Genomic DNA, 19,219 nt, shown 5'->3' on the forward strand with positions numbered 1-19,219 from the left:
TAGGTACTCAGGAGGCTGAGATCTGAGGATGGTGGTTCGAAGACAGCCCAGGCAGAAAAGTCTGTTGAGACTGTTATCACCAATAAACTATTCAGAAAAATCCAGAAGTGGCACTGTGGCTCAAGTGGTAGAGCGCTAGCCTTGAGCACATAGAAGTACAGGGGCAGCGCCCAGGCCCTGAGTTCAAGCCCCAGAACTGGCAAAAAAAAAAATCAGAACAACAAATTGTGAAACCAAGGTGAGAATGTCATCTTGTGTTCTCCCATTCCCCCCACATCCCCAACTTTTCAGCGTTCCTTCTTAGCTGGCTGGGCTGGGCACAGGCCTGCTGTGTAGCTGTGGGGGGCATCATCTTTAGCCTCTCCCTGAAGACAGAGGCCCCCCACCTTCCTGTCAGGTGGCAGTGTCAGGCGAAGTAGGCATAGAAGAAGATGTTGACACACATGAGGAGGATGGCGTTGAAGCCACACACGCGAGCCCAGAAAGCATGTTTCTGTGGTGTTTGGCTGCCAACTGCAGAGGGTTGAGGAGGGACAGATAGGAGAGGCAAGGTCACCCTTGACTCCTCTGCCTCCATCCCAGCCCTGGGGTGGAAGGAGGGAGAGTGCCCACTTGCCTGCCTTGGCTTCCAGGGACAGGTCCCGAGCTAGGGTCCACCAGGTCAGGTTTGCAATCTGTTAGGAAGGAGAGGGGATGGGACAAAGGTGCACCCACCCAGGGACGGGGGCAGTGACAGAAAAAGGGAAGTCAATCTTAAAAAAGACTGAGATTAGAGCTAGATGAAGGTGTAGAAGATTCTGGAGTCAAAGATGGTCAGAGGTTAGCCTGGGATCTGAGTTAGAAATTGCTAGGGTTAGGGTGCAGGTCAGAGATGACAATGTAGGTAGGGGTCAGGGGCTGAGGGTCAGGGCACGCTCACCTGAGTACACTGGGGGGGCGGAGTCAGCAGACTCCCAGCAGCCATGACAGCGCCAGTGAGCAGGAAGAGGGCTATAGCAAAGTGCAGGTAGTGGATGTTTTGAAGGAGTGCTGGCCTCATGTCAGGGTGGCCGCAAGGTGGGGCAGGGTGCAGGAATTCCAGGATCAGCCTTAGAGCACCCACCACCAGTCCAGCCATCAGGCCCCAGAAAGCTCCCTGGGGAGGAGGAAGTCAGTGTGAGGGATTGTGGGAAGAAAGGCAGGCCCCAAGATCCTGACCCAGGAACAGGACTGGAGGGACAGGGGAGCATTGGCAGGAGGAGGCCAGGAGCCTTTCCCACTGAGCCCCACCCGTGCCCATCCACCTGCTCATTGGCACGCTGCCAGAAGATGCCCAGGATGAAGACAGCGGTCACCGGGGGGGCCAGGGAGCTGGTCACAGACTGCATGTAGATGAAGAGCTGCCCGCTGTTGGAGCCTTGCAGAACAGGGATCCAGGCCACGCTTACACCGATGAGGACCACAATGACCAGCCTGCACATGGCAATGGGTGGACAGTCCCAAAGACCCTTCCCCAGCCCTCCCTCCTCCCCACCTGGTGTGCCCAGCCCCAGCCCTCCACATTTGTAACTGGGCTGTGCAGACTCAGGGCCCCCACACCTTCTGTCTGCACTGATCCTTCTATTCCTGGGATCCTGCTGAGTCAGCCATTAAGGACCCCCCACAGCTGCTGGGGTTCCTATTTGATTCACCCAAGCTGGGAATGGAAGCTGAAAGAGGGCAGGATTTCCCCTCCAGGCACTGCACATAGTGGGAGCTCATAACACACACTGGAGCCTGTGGCACGATGGGACCGTGTCACATGCTGCGTGCTGAGGCACATAGTGGAAGCTCGAGGTACACAATGGAAGCTTGTAACAATGACAGCTTGTGACATACAATGGGGGCTCGTGGTATACAGTGGGAGCTTGTGGCACACAGAGGGAGCTTGTGGCACAGTGGGCACTCATGGCACACAGTGGGAGCTTATTGCACACAGTGGGAACTCAAGGCACAGGGGGACTGAGTGAATGTGAATGACTTGCCGTCCTCATATACTAGCCAGACATCCGTCTTGTGGGGTCTCTAGGCACAGCATGCTTTCTGACTCTGCCAGGCCTTAGCAAGAGCTGGCCCTACAGTAGGCACCTTTCTCACCACCTATCTACTTCAGAGCAAGCGCCGTACCCTGAGAATGCCAGGCTTGGGAGCCAACCTGTCTGGGTTAGAGTCACTTCCTAGACTCCTCAACTTCAAAGCCTGAGCCTTTCTAAGCAGCCAGCAGAAATGTTCCAACCCTGCCTAGGACCTCCATGCCCCTTGCTCCCCCTGGGGACCGCCCACACCTCCCTTCCCCTCTGAGGAATGGCAAAGCCCTGGGCACCCTGGCTCAGCCTGGCATTCTAGCACCCACCATCTCTCAGTGTAGCAATGTCAACTGGCCAAGCTGTCACCCGTGCAGGCCTGGGCTGGGGAGCTCAGAGGAAGTGTGGATCCAGGAGGATTTCTAAGAGGAGGCCTTCAGGACTTTGAACGGATGTGGGACCCAGTGAGGTTTGCACAAGAGCTCAACTCCTCCCTGAGCCCCTCAGCAGTGTCCTGAGCCACTTGACACCTCTTACCACGAAGGGAGTAGGGTCGGCATATCATTAGGCCCATAGGACAGTGCGGTGGCGGGCCATATGCAGATACCTGCCTCCCTTTCCTTCCCTTTCAGGCCGGAGGGAGAGGGTGGGGGAAAGAGGTGCCACCTTGATTAAGGCTAATTAACCCTTAGCCTGGCAGGCGGCGGGTGCTGCCTCTTCAAAGGCCCAGGCAGCCTCCAATAACACCACCCACCCCGCCCTCTAACACCACAGTCAGCATCTCTGCAGGAGGCTGGGGCTCTCGTGGCCAGGCTGGCATGGGCCCTCCCCTCCCTCCTACCACCCTGCAGGATGCCCCTTTGATTCAATCACCACCCGGATGCAGGGAAGTGGGGTACCCCCAGGCCCAGAGGCTGCTCCTTCTGTTGGGACACCCTACCCTACTCCATCTTCATGGCAAACACCCCCAGTCTCCAAGAAGCCTCCATGGCATGGCCCCCACCTCAGGTCAAGAGGAACGAGTCCCATCCTACCTCTTGAGGGGGAATTGAGATAGCTCTGTATCCTCTACTGCCAAGTGGGACACCGGGGTCCAGGGAGGAGACAGAAGGGAACAGCAGGGACATAGGCATGACCTTGGGGCTAGTGAAGGTCAGAACTCAGAGTTGAGGTCATTAATGAGACTGGCCCAAGTTGTTGGGGCCTCTGAGCTGAATTCCAGGCCAGCCTAAGGCAAATAGAGTGGGGAAAGGGAGAGAGGTCAAGGTCAATAAGGGGGATGACTTGGGCATACTTGGCAGGCGCAGGGAAGAGGTCTGCTTCTGGGCCGGCCAGTGAGCCATGGCTATGGGCCAGAGCTAGGGCTGGAGTGACCCGGACTAGAGGGTGGCAGATCCAGGGCCCAGGAACTTGGAGGTTGGGAAGATTGGAGAAGCACAGAGAGGAGAGGCAGGGGCATCAGAGGGCCAAGGCTGTCACACCAAGGCCACGTAGATACGGAAAGTGTCCTGCACTGGGAGACACAGGCTCCCTGCCTGCAAATGAACTCACACCTGTCTGCCGTCTGGCGTGTCCCAACAAGGCCCTTCCCACAGAAGCTGCTATTTTGCATCAGTGGGGGACCCCACCCTGAGGACAGTGAGCCCTGGGCGTCTGGCTGCTGGCTGTAGCTGGTCAGTCCCAGAAGGGTCCTTCTCCTCCACTGGTGAGGTGGAAGCTGCATGACTAGGAGGGAGGCAGGGGAGGCAGAAATGGAGAGGCCTAGACAGACACACATGCACACTCAGGGGCACCAGCTTTCATCATCCATATCCACGGATTTCCAGGCATCCAGCTGGGTATGAAGATCGAGGCACAGGCCAGCCACTCACAGGAGGAATCATTTCTTGGTTGGAGGTCTGCATGGAGGAGGAGACCCTTGGGCTTAATATGGAGAGGACAGGTTGGGGCCAGGAGGAATTAGCAGGTACTTAGTGGAAGCAGGGAATGAAGGCCAGAAGGACTCCTACACCGGCAAACTTCTATGCATCCCTCAAAGCCTGACTGTACTTCAATAAGCTGGTCTAATGGCTGCTTCCCTCCACCCCCACCAACTCTACTATACCGTCCCACCAGCAGCAGCTCCCGCTCGCCAGCCCGTGGCCGCAGCCGTCTCCAGATGTCCATGGTAAAGAGCGTGCTACTGCTGTTGAAGATGGAGGTCAGCGAGGACATGAGTGCAGCCATCATCACGGCAATCATCAAGCCCCGCAGCCCTGCGTGTGGGGCGGGACTCATTGTGACCTTGCCTGACCCTGGCCTGCTTCCTTGAGAGCCCCTGTCACACACACCCCCACACTCCTGCCACCATGGTCAGTCCTGAGCGGTTCCAATGACATTCGAGTGTCCCTAAGGGCAGAGTGCCAGGAGGGTGAAAGGCTGAGGATGTTTGAGGCCAGGGGAGGCTGTAGGGACTTCTGGGTTTTCAGCCCAAGCCTGCAGCGTGCTGGCAGCGCCAGCCTGCACTGTAATTACGTGCATCGTTGGTGTTATTAGCAATCCTCTCATTCCACAGAACCTGGCGCTGACCAAGCACTTCACATCCTGACTTTACCCAGGGAAAGATCCTTAACCCAATGCCACAGCCGCTGCAAGCTCAGAGAGGGGACAGCTGCCACTCCCAGCAGCCAGAGGCACACCCCAGGTGGGGTGGGGTGAGATGGGGTGGGAGGAAGGCTTGGGGTGGGACATGGGCTGGGAAGTCACACCCAGGACTGGGGCCCAGGCTCTGGAATTTCCCGCCACTTCCTGTTGGTGGCAGGCAAGGTGGATCCCCTGTCTCCTGGGCTCTGTGGAAACGCTGCCATGCCCCGGAGTTGGGGGTGGCAGAAATCAACCTATTGCCTGCAGATGAGTGAGGCTTTCCCCTGGGAGTTGAGAGGCATTCTGGGAGTCAGAGTTAGGTAGTTAGGTAGATGCTAACCCACTACAGTGTGGCTACAGACTGGACACTTTCCCTCTCTGGGTCTTTCTCCCAGTCTGTGTATCATTTATTTTTTTAATTATGTTTCTGTCGGTCATGGAGCTTGAACTCTGGGCCTGGGCACTGTCCCTGAGCTCTTCAGGTCAAGGCTAATGTTCTACCACTTGAGCCACATAGTGCTACTTCTGGTTTTCTAGTGGCTAATTGAAGATTAACCACTAGAATCTCACAGACTTTTGTGCCTGGGCTGGTTTTGAACCGCCATCCTCAGATTTCAGCTCCCACAGTAGCTAGGATTACAGGCTTGAGCCACTAGCTCTGTGTACAATTTTTTGTTTCTTTTGGAGTGTGTGTGTGTGTGTGTGTGTGTGTGTGTGTGTGTGTATACCTGGCCTTGAACTCAGGAGGCCCTTGTCCCCTCACAGCTCTTTTCGGTTCAAGGCTGGTGCTCTACCACTTGAGCCATACCTCCACCTCCAGTTTTTGGCTGGTGAGCTGGAGACAAGTCTTATGGGCTCTTCTGCCTGGGCTGCCTTTGACTAGGCTTCTCAGAACTCCACTTCCTGAGTTGCTAAGATTACAAGCATGAGCCACCAATACCCGGCTATGTATCCAAGTTTTAAGCACCTTCTCCCATAGCAGGCTCCGTGTGGCTCTGTGATTGGTCCCTTGCCCTAGGAAGGCCTGACATGGACTGACTCTTCTGGGGGCTCAGCCTTAGGGGGGTCATGTACTTCCTAGCTGGGGGCCTGCTTGGAACTGCACTGCATCTGACTTGCTGTGTGACTGCCGTGTTTTTCCGGCTGACCAGGATGGGGCCTGAAGAAAAGTCAGTTGAGTTTGATTCTGCCCATACATGATTCCTCCTCTTGCTCACAAGGTTAACTTGGGGCTTGCTTACTGTACCCATTTCTCACACAAGGAGCCCATGGGGGGGGGAGGGGGGTTGGGGGGAGGGCGGGGTGGCAGTTTGTTGAATGGATCCTCCGGGGATGGGACTCCAAGGTGGAGCCATGGCTTGCTGAGAGGATTAATCCAGCCACAACTGAGGGGAGAAAGAGAGTCATTATCTCCAATTTACAAATGAGCACACCCAGGTTCCAAAAGCAGGGAAGTGATGTGCCCCAAATATCTTGGCCTGTGTGGCACAACCAAGCTCTGTTCCCTGGGGAACCAGGCTCTATGAGGGGCAGCGAGGGATTGAGGGAGGGACATGGGATCCTGACTGAGGTTTTTTAGTGTGTGTGGAGCTTGAATTGAGGACCTGGGTGCTGTCCCTTAGCTTTTGCACTCAAGGCTGGCACTTTTATCACTTGAGCCAGAGAGTTCTGCTTGCAGCTTTTTTTTTTTTCTTTTTTTGTTTTTTTTGCCAGTCCTGGGCTTGAGCTCAGGGCCTGAGCACTGTCCTTGGACTTTCTCAAGGCTAGAGCTCTAGCACGTGAGCCTCAGCACCACTTCCAGCTTTTTTCTATGCATGTGGTACCAAGGAATCAAACCCAGGTCTTTGTGCATGCTAGGCAAGCACTCTACCACTAGGCCAAACTGCCAGCCCCTGCTTGCAGCTTTTTTTATGCTGTTTAATTGAGAAGAAGTCTCATGGACTTTCCTGCCCAGGCTGGCTTTGAATGGGAATCCTCACTCAGGACTGAAGACTCCTGAGTAGCTAGGATTACAGGAGTGACCTACCAGTGCCTTGACGGAAGATTTGAAAGTTGGGAGAGAGACCTTAGCACAAGTGGGTCTCATCCTTAACATGGAGGGGTGGAGAAGGGTTTTGAGGCAAGGACGTAAGGAGTGGGTAACCCAAGGACAGGCCGGTCCACACACCTGGTACTTCTCTCGTCCCAAGTGGAGGTCACAGTTTCAGGCTGAGTCCAGGGCGGCTCCCACATCCCCTCCCCACCCCATGCCCAGGCTCACCGATGGGCATCAGCTCCATGACCAGCTTGGGGTAGGCGATGTTAGAGCAGCCAATCTCAGCCCCACAGGCCCGTAAGCACTCGGAGGGTACCACACAGCCCACGTCATCTGCAAGAGAAGAATGCTCGCTGTCCTCCTCTCCCACGCCCTCCTGCCTCTACCTCTCGCTGCTTCTTGATTAGCTCTGGCCTCAGTTTCCCAGTATGAACTTGAGGAGAGGTGAACTTTGAGAGCCCCTCTGCCTCTTGATCCCCTCCCCCAGTGCCATCTTCCACCTTAGGCTCTTTCCTCGGCCCCAACTCCCTGGGAAATGGAGGCAGGAGACGGGAGGAGGCCTGCTGGCTTGGTCTGCGGAGTCACCATGGTGACTGGCCCTGCCTGCTGAGGGTCTGGCATGGGTCCTGTCCCCACTCCACGGGTGAGAGATGTGAGACCAGCCACTTCCTGCTGCTGTACCTCTCCAGCTACTCCCGTCTCCTTCCCCCTCTGAGTCCCCATGGGAACCCCCTCTCCCAGCAGCCCCTCTGTTTCTCCTCCTCCTCTGGGGCCTACCTTGCCCATTGCTCTACTCCAGTGGTGGCCCTACACTCCATTCTCAGCCCTCTGAAGTCACTACTGTACTCAGAGGTGCACATCCCCACCACGCTTCTTCTGCCCCACTCCTGCCAGCCCAGGACACTGGAAAAAATACTGCCATGGCATTCAAGGCCCCAGAGCCTTTGACTGGCACCTACCACCAGTACTTTCTGGTACCTGTCCAGCACTCTTCTTTTTTTCAGTTGGTCGTGGGGCTTGAACTCTGGGCCTGGGTGCTGTCCCTGAGCTCTTCAGCTCTACAGCACCACTTCTGGTTTTCTGGTGGTTAGTTGGAGATGAGTCTCATGGACTTTAGAGCCCCGGCTGGCTTTGTACTGCGATCCTCAGATCTCAGCCTCCTGAGTAGCTAGGATTATAGGCATAAGCCACCAGCACCCAGCTGGCCCAGTGCTCTCAAGTCTCAGTACCTCCTCCAAGCTCAATACCTGTACCACCCTTGTTTATCTCCTGCAAAGGGCTCCTCCTCCCGGACTCCCCACAGTCCCCTCCAACCCTCAGGTGATAAGCAGCACCCCCCCAGGGCTCTCAAGACCTAGATTGAGTCACAGTTGTTTACTTGGCTCTGCTCCCCACCAGGCCTGGAGCTCCCTGAGGGCAGACACTGGGTTTGAATCATCTGAGTTGCAGGTATGGCTCAGCCCAGGGCTGGGCTCAGAGGAGACAGTCTGTGAACATTTGCTAAATGAATGGATGAGTAAGTAATTGAATGGAGGAGAAGAAGGAGGAAAGGAAGAAAGGAAGAGCGGATACGAGAAAAAGTAATGAAGGAATTCAGGAATAGCTTGACCCAGTTGTCTTTCTACAAGTCTCCCACCTACCACCTCTACCCCCTCCCACCCACACACTTGAGTTTTGCAGATCTGGAAAGGACAGAATTTTGTAAGACAGGCCCAGAATTGAGCTTACAATCTCATCAGGATACTGGGGTGCAAGACTAAGAGGGTAAATATGGGCTCTCTCCTCATAGAGTCTAGGACAAGTCAGGCTGGTCCTTTGGCACTTGGAGGGCCCAGCGCTCCTGGGAGGGGCCTGTTGAAGCATCACAGCCACATAATGGCTCAGAAAGCCGGAGTCAGGAGATTCCTCTCAAGTTTATTCAGCTCATGCTAGGCTCCTGGCATGGTACTGCCCCTAGGCCCTTTGGGCTGGACCGAGGGTTTGTGCTGAACAGTGAGAAAGAAGAACCCCACAGTTATGACAGCAATAGCATCAGGTCACCATTCGAACAGTGTCTCAGCTTGCCAGGCCCTGGGCCAGGAAGGGCAGAAAAGGAGTAGGGACTAGGCTTTGTCTGTGCTGCTGGCTGCTTGCCTAGGTGGCTGTGAGGCCATTCTAGTACCCTCATCCTGACAAGGCCTATCCCACAGCCTGGAGCTGCCCTGCCCAGCTTCACGTCCTCCATGCCGCCAATGCCAAGTCCAGCTGACTTTCCTAGGCACCCCACCCGCACCCCTCTGTTCAGAGCCTGTATGTGGCTCAGGCCAGACAAAGCCTCACCTCCTTTGCCACCCTCACCTCAACCAAGTCACCAGTGTGTGAGCTCTGTCCAGGCACCTCTGGGCCTCTCTGCAGTTCTCTTTCTTTCGGCACCTTTCCTTCCTGCATAAATCCAAGGAATCATCTAGGTACCAGTGGCTCACACCGGTAATCATAGTTACTTTGGAAGCTGAGATCTGAAGATCCAAGGCCAAAGCCAGCCCAGGCAGAAAAGTCCGTGAAACACTTATCTCCAATTAACCAGCAAAAAGCTGGAGAGCTGTGGCTCAAGTGGTACAGTGCCACAAAAAGCTAAAGGACAGCATCCAGGTCTTAAGTTTCAGCCCCAGTACTGGTTGAAAAACAACAAAAAGTCCTCAACAGGGCCTGGAGTTTGGCCTAGTGGTAGAGTGCTTGCCTAGGATGCACAAAGACCCAGGTTCAGTTCCTCGGTACTACATACATAGAAAAAGCCAAAAATGGTGCTGTGGGCTCCATTGAACTCAGGACTAGACCCTGAGTTCAAGACCCAGGACTAGAAAAAAAAAGTCCTCAACAGTAAGTACCCAAGCACTGCTGGCTCTGTAATCCTAGCTACGCAGGAGGCTGAGGATTTCAGTTTGAAGCTGGCCTCTACAGATAAATGTTGAGATTGTTATCTCCAACGAACTACCATAAAGCAGGAAGTAGATTTGTGACTCAAGTGGCAGAGTGCCAATCTTGTATAAAAAAGCTGAGGAGGTCTGGGAGTGTAACCCAGTGGTAGAGTGCTCGCCTAGCATGCACGAACCCCTGGGTTTGATTCCTGAGTACTACATACCCAGAAAAAGTCAGAAGTGGTGCTATTGCTCAAGTGGCAGGGAGTTAGCCTTGAGCAAAATGTGTCTAAAGACAGCCCAGGCCCTGAGTTCAAGGGAAAAAAAAAAAGCTGAGAAGAGTGTGAGATCCTGACTGGTCACCTTGGCAAGGTCTCTGTCCAGAGGATCTAAGAACTTCAACACCTTTATATCCCTCTGCAAAGCTGCATATGAATATAGATGCATGCATGTTCACAGACTTTCTTTTTCTTTTACTCAGGGCCTGGGGCACTGTCCCTGGAATTTTTTTGCTCGCGGCTAGCACTCTACCACTTGAGCCACAGCATTACTTCTGTCTTTTTGTTTATGTCATACTGAGGAATGGAACCCAAGGCTTCATGCACTCTATCACTAAGCCCTATTTCCAACCTTGTTGTGAAACTTTTTAAGGGTGGTGGATAGGGTCTTGCTGTTGTAAGCCCAGGCTGGCCTCAAGCTGGAGATCCTTCTGCCTTAGTGTTGGGATTACAGATGTTGCCACTACACCCAGCCACCATGCTGGTAGATATGCAAACCCACACATATAACAAGGCTCATTTGAACACACACACACACACACACACACACACACAGTGTATGTGACTGATGACATCTGTGTGAACCCTGGATGCACAGACATCGCAGCTATGCAAGATATTACTGCTGGAGGGGAATTGGGGAAGGGTTCATGGGACTTTCCTGTTTACCTTAACTTCCCAGGACTCTGTGGGGACGGGCAGATGGAGGGTGTGCATGCCCAACCCTTTAAGCCCGGATAGCCAGGAAGGTTCCTTGGTGAAGAAACCTTGGGTCTTTGCGTTGTCAAGAAAGAGCTGGCAGGCAGGGTTCATGGTACAGATGTTTATCTCTAGTCCTGGGGGTGATGCCAGGCCAAGTGGTGCAGCTGTGGGGAACCAGGCATGCTGAGCAGGAGCTTGATGCCCCAGTGCTCTGACCAGAAGAGCCTTGTTGGAATAGACGGAAAAGCCAGTGTGCTCGGCTGGAGGGGTCAGTGACTGGTGTTGGTGACAGGTGTGGGGGCTGTGAGAAAGTAGTCACTACTCAGGGGCATGGGCTCTGGCAACGACTTAAGAAGAAGCACAAAGCGGCCGCAGAGAGAAGCTCCTTAAGGCCCCAAACCAGCTGGGTCCAGCTCGAGTCAGTGGTGGGTCTGGGAGCGCTGCCCGGCTGCTGGCTGGGCTGGGTTTAATGGGCTTTGCCGTCCTGCCCTTGACAGCCTGCCTTCAGATGTGGTCCCCACACCCCCATTAACCCGGGCCCAAGCCCCAGGGACGCGAAGCAGAGCGCCAGGCCCGACCCCAGGGTGCAGCCGCTCCCCACTTCGCCCTGCCCCAAGGCTCAAGTGTGCAGAGGGGCCTGGGGTTCTCCCCCCACGCCCACCGCGGGCAACAGGACTCCCGATCCGAACACTGGGTGGCTGTGTCCACCTCACGCCGGCCTTCCTGCCCCACCTGGCCCGCGATCGCCCACGGCCTCCTGCTGTGCGCCCCGAGGGAGGACGCGGCGCCTCTCCGAGCCGCAGAATTCCTGGACAAGGAGGTGGGGGGGTCTCTTGAGGGGTGTCCTTCGGGAGGGGGGGTTGACTCAGCTTCCGGCCCCGCCCCCAGGGCTGCACGTGACCATAGGTGCCGGCTCCGGGGTGGGCGGGGCAGCACTTAGTCATTCGCCGGCCCGCGCCCTCCCTCCGGCGGTCGCCGCCTGCGCTCCCCGCTCCGTCGACTCCCGCGTTCCGCACCGCGTCGCGCTCGGGACCTGGGAAAGGTAAGCGCGATTCGGCCGCGCCCCGCTATCTCAGTCCCCACGGGGGTCCGCCGCCAGCGGGGCTCCGACCTCGGATCCTCCGGGCTCGGGCCTCCTCCTGGAAGGCCTCAGGGATTGCCTGCGCGCTCGGGATTCGTCAGACCTTATCCCTTCCCGGAAGCCGAGGGCTACCGGGCGCTTCTGAGTCCCGCCGAGGGCGCCCAGTCGTGCAAACTTCTGGGAAGTTCTTGCCCACCCTGGCTGCTCTCCGAAACTTTCCCGGGGCTTCGGGAAGCTCTGGAATCTGAAAAGTGGGTTCCCGGTCCCGCGCAGGCACCGGTCCGGTCGGCCGCTCGCCGGCCCCGCCCCTGAGACACTAGGCACGCCCATCGCCACCCGACCCCGCCCACCTCCTCTCCCCTGGCCACGCCCACCACCCTTCCCGGCCCCGGGCCCCGCCCCGCGCCTGCCCTGTGACCTGCCCCGCGCGGCTCTGTTCTTACCCGCAGGTTCCCCGCGCTCAGAGGACCCGAGGCTGCCCAGGGGCCCCAGAGCGCGCGGCGCCCCGCCGGGGCCGGGGTAGTGCGGACTCGATTTCGCGGGGCGCGCGGCCAGGGGCGCCATGGCCTTCTCCCAGGTGCAGTGCCTGGACGACAACCATGTGAACTGGCGCTCGAGCGAGGCCAAGCCCGAGTTCTTCTACAGCGAGGAGCAGCGGCTGGCGCTCGAGGCGCTGGTGGCCCGCGGCCGCGACGCCTTCTACCAGGTGCTCAAGCGGGAGAACATCCGCGACTTCCTCTCCGAGCTGGAGCTGCGGCGCATCCTGGAGACCATCGAGGTGTACGACCCTGGCTCCGAGACCCCCCGCGCCGCCCCGCAGGAGCCCCCGGACGGCGACGGGGCCGGCGGACACCGCGAGGGTGGGGCGGTCCCCGAGCCCGAGCCGCCGCCCTCGCTCGAGTACTGGCCTCAGAGATCCGACCGCTCCATCCCGCAGCTGGACCTGGGCTGGCCGGACACCATCGCCTACCGCGGTGTGACCCGGGCCAGCGTCTACATGCAGCCCCCCATCGACGGGCAGGCCCACATCAAAGAGGTGGTCCGCAAGATGATCAGCCAGGCCCAGAAGGTGAGCGGGAGTGGGCGCGGCCCCTGAGCGGGGGACCCAGGACGGTGACACTGCTGCGCACCACATGGGGGTCCCCGACGTGCATGGGGTCCCCTGCAGGATACTCGGCTTATTTCCTTGCTGTAAGGGGTTCCTCAGAGCCTGCAGAGGAATGGGGGGGGTCCTCTCGCAGATGACAGTGGCTACCCCACATCAAAGAATCCTCATGGAGTGGAGATGTTTCTGGTTGGCCCAGAGATGGTGCTCCTCGAGATGCACTATCAGTGGGTCAGGAGGAATGCCATGCTTTCTCTCCATTACTCTCCCCCTTCCTATGGCTCTGGTTCTTGAGGGAGCATCCCCAAGGCACACATACTCCCCCCCCCCACCAGAGTGCCAAATGGCAGCACAGGCTCCTAATCAGTACGCTCGTCACACCCACAGCCCTGGGACCTGCAGTCCAAGGCAGGCAGGTGAGCCCAGGGTGTGGGGTGCTGCCCCAGACCTGAGACTTCCACAGCCCCCCACAGCCCCTCAGCTTTCTGGCGGGCAGAGGTTTTGTTGGGAGTTGAGGAGATAAGGATAGAGATTGAGAAGCATTTTAAGTCCATCTGGGGCTGAAGATCTGTGTTCAAATCTGCCTGTTTCCTAGCTATGCTGAGTGATGTTGAGTGAGTTGCTTATCCTCTTTGCGGTGACAGTCTCTGTCCAGGCCAGGATGTCTGGATGTGGTGGTGGGATGGGTGGAGGGTTGTGGTCTTCAGTAGTAGTTTAGAAGAGCCCTTGGGCTTTGTCTGTACCTATCTCTCTGTCCTGCCCTGGTCATGATGGCTACTGTCTACTGCCCCACTGACACACATTGAGAAGCTGTAGAGATACTAGGCCATCACTGGGCAGTGTCACTGTGACCAAAAGTGGAAATGATTGCATGCCCCAATGTACTTGATTAACCTGGGTTGAGACCACCTCTGTCCCGTTTGCATAGGGCTGCTAAGGTCAAATTCTGGTTTTAGGGGGCATCCTGGCTGCTGGGGCTTGAGGAGCTTTTGCCAAGAGACCAAAAGTGGGTCAGGAGCTGAGGAGGTGACCTGGCTCAGGTTTCCAGGAAGGTGGTGTCGCTGCTCCTCAGGGGCAGGCAGCTTCAGGTTTCAGGTCTGTATAATGGGGTGGTGAGCGCTCAGGTCTTCGTGACTGTAGTGAAGGTGGATATCAGGTACCTGGGAAAAGTGGGTTGGAAGGAGGATTTTCATAGTTTCTGGCTGAATAACTTCTCACCTGCTCAGGGGTGGGAAGGAACTGATACCAGGACCTTATTGGGAGGTCTCTGACTGGTCCCGGAATCCAGTGACCCCGCAGCTGACCTCATTTTCTTTTCCTTTTTGTGCCTGTTCTGAGGCTTGAACTCAGGGCCTAGGCACTATCCCTGTGCTTTTATGCTCAAGGGTAGCAGCCACCACTTCCGGGTTTTCTAGTGGCTAATTGGAGATAAGAATCTCACTGACTTTGCTGCCTGGGCTGGCTTTGAACTGTGATCCTTAGATCCCAGCATCCTAAGTAGTTAGGATTACGCCTGTGCCTGGCGTCTCCATTTTTAGAATGGGGAAACAGACCTGGAGGGTTCCCATGATAAAAAAAGGAGGCAGGTGCCACTCTACAGCCCTGTGTGGGAACAACCCAGAATCTAATATCTAATCTCACTCAGACAGGATGACAGATCGCCTAGCCAGTGATGGGGCCAGATAGGGACGCCTGGGGCCAGGCTTGGACACTCAGAGCCTCACTTCCAGTTGAGACCAACCACTCCAGGCGTGCATGGAATGAGCTCTGTGCCTTCATTTGCATCCCACAAAAGCCCTGCAAGCTGTTGGTATCATTTGTGTTAGGTGACATCCTGGAAGATACTGATCTCAGGTGTGAGATGGCTCTTTGTGGCTCTGTGTTGACTTCCTGCAGCCCCCAGCAGGTAGGCATTGACATCTGCGTTGAACTCTGCTCTTGTACCCCTTAAGTCTGCCCCCCCTCCCCCGCAACTATTCGGACAGCAGGGACTAAGAAGAGGGTCCTGAACCGATGGAAGCCACACCCTCATCTCAGACAGCACTGAGGCACAGGGACAGGGATTTGTCCAGGAGCACAGTGCTATCTTGCCTCTGTCCTTGTTTGAGTTCCTGCTCATGAGCTGGACTGGTGGCCCCCACTGGCAGGGGCAGGGCATGAACAGGACAGTCGTAATAATAGCTACTGTGGATGGAGTGCTGGGTACTTTATAATCTCAGCTAGTGTTATCTGCCTCATGGCTCACATGTAGAAACTGAGGCTAGACTGGTTAGTCACAGCCTAAGATTACCTAGCTTGTTTTTGGATGGTGGGTGAGGACCAGGCCCATGTCACACCATGATTCTAAGACCCCCCCACTCCGGAGTAGGACAGAGTGGCAGGACAGACTGGCAGGCAGGGCTTGGGAGGAGCAGCAGGTAAGGTGCCTTACAATCCTCCATCTCCCCTGTTGGCTGCTTCCCAGACTGGCAAGGGCAGGTCCAGGATGCTGTGGGGTGTTGACGCTGTGGGGTGCTGACGGGGCGCTTTGCCCGCCTTCACCTCCTGCCTGTAGCGCTTCCTGTCTTCTCTCTCCCCATGATTCACATGTCGTCCCTTCACCCTGTATGGATGGGGGGAGCTCCAACCCCTAGCTCTAGAGTGGGGGTTTCAGTCCATGGCCCATATGGCTGTTCTCTGACCCTCTCCCCACAGGGGCTTCTGGGTTGTGGCTGTTGGAGCTGAGTCAGGATGGCCCAGCTTGTGGCTCATCTTCACCTTGCACTGTCGTCAGACCAGCTGGCAGACCCCAGGGCAGGGAAGTGACACATTCATCCCACACCAGCTTGGCCTGTCGTTGGGGAGTGGCTGTGTTCCTGGCAGGTCCTCCCACTAGATTCCCCCTTCCTACAAAGATTGAGATAGGACTTGAAGTGTGTGTGTGGGTGGGGGGGTTGACAGCCAGGAGTATAGGGTCAGCCTGTCTGGCTGTGGGACCCAGACAAATCCTAGCTCCTCTCCGGCTTCACTGTCCCCTCTGGAAAATGGTACATTTGGCCTTGACACCTGCCGTCCTGGGATTCCAGATTCATGTGGGACAAGGGACATGTGGTCCTGAGCCCCCAGCCTGGGCTCTCTGTGCTGGCCTTAGTGGCTCCATTTCCAGGTGGGAAATGCCCTTGCCCCATCCCCCACCTTCCCCAACCCCTGGAGCCAGTGATTTATCTGGGGAAAAACCTGCTGGGGTTCAGCTGCATACCAGAGGCCTGTAGAATCACGCCTAAGAGGGCAGAGCTGTAGCCTCCCAGGGGGTGAGGCTGGGCTGGGCTCAGCCAGAGGGAGAATAGGTGTTTTAGCAAGTATCTTCCAGCACACCAAGGGCCCACCCTGGGATGTGGGACCCAGCTCCTGGTGGGACTCTTCCCACCAGGGAAGGCCCTGACACCCCAGGGAAGGCTCAGGGGCCGGATGAACCACGGTTTTATCTATCGTGGAGCACACCGGGAGGGCCAGGTACCCAGGAGAGCACCACTAGAACCCAGATCTCCAGTTCTCTTTTGGGAATGGAGACCTAGAGAAGTTTTTCTTTTTCCCAAAGCCTCAGAACTGGACGGAAATGGAGCCCAGGTTTCATGATGCCTGATTGACCCCACATCCCTTCTGTCAGGGCCCTGCCTTCGCCTACTCAAGTCCGGGCCTACAGCTTGGCTCCAGGAGAATAAAAGCAGCTTAATGAGGCATTTATTAAATGCCAACTCTATGTCAGGTGCTGAGCCGGCACTTCATCTACACTGTGTCATCCTTGCTCTGACTATAAAGCAGAGTTGCCTTCTTTGTCCCAAGAACAATGAAAGCAGCTGAGACTTAGTGGGGCTCAGAGAGGGTGGGTAACTTGCCAAGGTAACAGAGGCTGGAACAACTGGAGGAACGTGGCCCAGAAGCCAAGGGAGAATATTTGGAGCAGCCACACTCACCTCCTAGGCTGTTCTTTCAGCCTTGAGCCCTGACCCCTGACAGGTGCAGCAAGCCACACTCTTGTCCCTGCCTGACTCTGGACAGGAGGTGAGTGATCAGGGTCCTGGAACCCCAAACCCAGGGCACCTGAGTTTCTTGTCCAAGGCCACACAGCAGGAAGGAGATGAGACTTTGAATCCTGGGCCAGGCAGCATAATCGAGTCCCTGCACTCCCAGCAACCCTGTCCCACACTTAGGACGGTGGTCCCTAAGGTTATGTTGCCTAGCGACGTCACGTGCACGCCATGCTGGCCTCATACTGACATCTAACAGTGCATTCCTCGTGATGGATCCCTTCAGTAAGCCGCACATGGCTGGACCAGAATGACCCAACACCTCGAGGGGTCCCGGGGTGGAGGTGGCCCCAGCTCCCTTGGCATTGGGTAGGGGAGTGGCTTCCTGCCTGCCATGGCAGCTCCCAGTCAGGGCCCTGCCTGCCTGGGTGGGGAAGTATCTGATATCATAATCCCAGGTGTTGGCCCTGTCTCCTCTGGAGCCTACTTCCCCACGTCTTAATTGAGAGGTACGGAGAGTGAGAGTGAGTGAGAGCGGCCTTACAGGAAGGAGCCCTTCATGGCTGCCAGCACCACCCTGCTTGTGTTACGGATGAGGAGACTGAGGCTCTGAGCGGGCCAGAGCCTGCTAGAGGTCACACAAAGGCTCGTGGTGTGGCCCGGCCCGGCCAGGACTGACCCTGAAGATAAGGGGCTGACCTCCCTGCCCCAGAGGTGGGGGGTCTCACTTAGTCACCCTGGCTGCCTAGTTCTGGGTTTGGTTCTCCGTCAGTAGACTGGTTACTGGTTCGCAAGAAGTGATAGATTTGAGTACTCCGGCTCTGAGGGTGCCCGGCAGACCCTGGGCTAGATAGGCTAGCTTCCCTTCCTGGGATCTGGTGATGGCTGGGCTCAGCCCCAGTGATCTTGCGAAGGCATTGCTGGGCCAAGCTTCCAGGCGGGCTAGGATGCCTGCTGATCTCAGAGTGCAGTGCCAGAAGCCCACGGAAGCCCTTCAAATCTGTGCTTGTGCCGTTTTCCACAGGGTGCTCTGGCTGGTTCTGCCCCTGTTTCTCCCTCGCCAACCCCAGCCTGGGAATGAGGCGTCATATGGCCACCTGGAAAAGGGCACTTGGTCTCTGGCCTCTTCTAAAGGGCACAGCTTGGTCACCATCTCTGCATTCTTGTGCCTGGGGAGGAAGGCCTCTGCCTCTGGGGGCTGTGGAAGTCTCAGGTCTCGGGCAGCACCCCACACCCTGGGCTCACCTGCCTGCCTTGAACTGCAGGTCCCAGGGCTGTGGGTGTGACCAGCGTACTGATTAGGAGCCTGTGCTGCCATTTGGCACTCTAGAGGCCTTAAGCTTCCTTTAATTGGCCTTAATGAGGCTTCCTTCCCAATAGGGCAGGGCTGCTGTGAGCAGCTAGCTGTGAGACGAGGAGGGGCCCAGGAGCCATCCAGTGCACTGTGCACTTTAGCAAGAAGAGAAACGGAGGCAAACACAGCCTGCTGAATAGGGGTGAGGTGCCCAGGCCTAGAGAGCTATGACTGAGCTATTTAAAGGGGAAGGTCAGGGGATGCAGTCAGAGCTAGGAGTGGACATGAGATTTTTCTACTGTTCTTGGTCCTCTAGGAAAACACACACACACACACACACACACACACACAGGCAGTCTGAGCCTCGGTTGTCCTTGTTATCCTCCCTTCCTTGCCTAGGCTTCTCTACACCAGTCCTCTCTCTGTGACCAGCCTGAGGATGGGGTAGGAGACTGGTTTGGATAGTGCCAGGAGCCCATGAGCCAACACCCAGGGCTCCTAGCATGCCAGTGTCAGGGGACTGTCACTGTCATTTCTTTCATAGGGCTGAAGTTGTGATTGGTTCTACCCAGTGTCTTTTTCATCTCTTGAGGTTCAGTTTGTGTGTGTGTGTGTGTGTGTAAAATACTAGGGTTTGAACTCAGGGCCTCATGCATGCTAGACGCTACCACTTGAGCCACACTTCCAATCTTTTTTGCTTTAGTTATTTTTCCAGGAAAGTTATGTTTTTTGTTGTTGTTTTGTTTTTGTTTCTGTTTTTTTGTTTTGTTTTGTTTTTTTCTTTTGCCACTTCTGGGGCTTATACTCAGGGCCTGAGCACTGTCCTTGGGCTTTCTCAAGGCTGGTGCTCTACCACTTGGGTCACAGCACCACTTCCGGCTTTTTCTATGTTGTGGTATTGAGGAATGGAACCCGGGTCTTCGTGCATGCTAGGCAAGCCCTCTACCACTAGGCCAAACTCCTGGCCTGAAAGTCTCATGTTTTTTACTTGGAACAACCTCAGACCATTATCCTTTGAGATAGGATCTTGCTAACTTTTTGTCTGACCTGGCTTCAGACTGTGTTCCTTCCATGGATTTATGTCTCTGAAGAGGCTAGGATTACAGGTGTTTGGGGTTTTAAATAAATAAAACATTTAACTGTGTTTACATCTTTGTCA

The 19,219-nt window shown here is 56.0% G+C and overlaps 2 protein-coding genes across 2 annotated transcripts in view; one reads left to right on the forward strand and one right to left on the reverse strand.

Annotated features, from left to right (window-relative positions):
- Window positions 1-225: 225 nt before the first annotated feature.
- The window catches only part of Slc5a10 (solute carrier family 5 member 10), a 52,140-nt gene continuing 33,146 nt past the window's right edge, over window positions 226-19,219 (reverse strand). The window contains exons 10-15 of the mRNA XM_090349460.1: window positions 6,925-7,032; window positions 4,147-4,297; window positions 1,284-1,452; window positions 920-1,135; window positions 617-674; window positions 226-513 (exon numbers count right to left, since the gene is read on the reverse strand). Coding sequence (XP_090205586.1) covers window positions 407-513; window positions 617-674; window positions 920-1,135; window positions 1,284-1,452; window positions 4,147-4,297; window positions 6,925-7,032 — 809 coding nt within the window. The 3' untranslated portion in view covers window positions 226-406. The remainder of the gene's footprint in view (window positions 514-616; window positions 675-919; window positions 1,136-1,283; window positions 1,453-4,146; window positions 4,298-6,924; window positions 7,033-19,219) is intronic.
- Sack1g (scaffolding CK1 anchoring protein G) overlaps window positions 12,217-19,219 on the forward strand; it is a 28,315-nt gene continuing 21,312 nt past the window's right edge. Inside the window, exon 1 of the mRNA XM_090349458.1 lies at window positions 12,217-12,723. Coding sequence (XP_090205584.1) covers window positions 12,217-12,723 — 507 coding nt within the window. The remainder of the gene's footprint in view (window positions 12,724-19,219) is intronic.

The sequence above is a fragment of the Megascapheus bottae genome, chromosome 17, assembly GCF_031878675.1.
Source record: "Megascapheus bottae isolate mThoBot1 chromosome 17, mThoBot2.hap1, whole genome shotgun sequence".
NCBI classification, from domain to species: domain Eukaryota; kingdom Metazoa; phylum Chordata; class Mammalia; order Rodentia; family Geomyidae; genus Megascapheus; species Megascapheus bottae.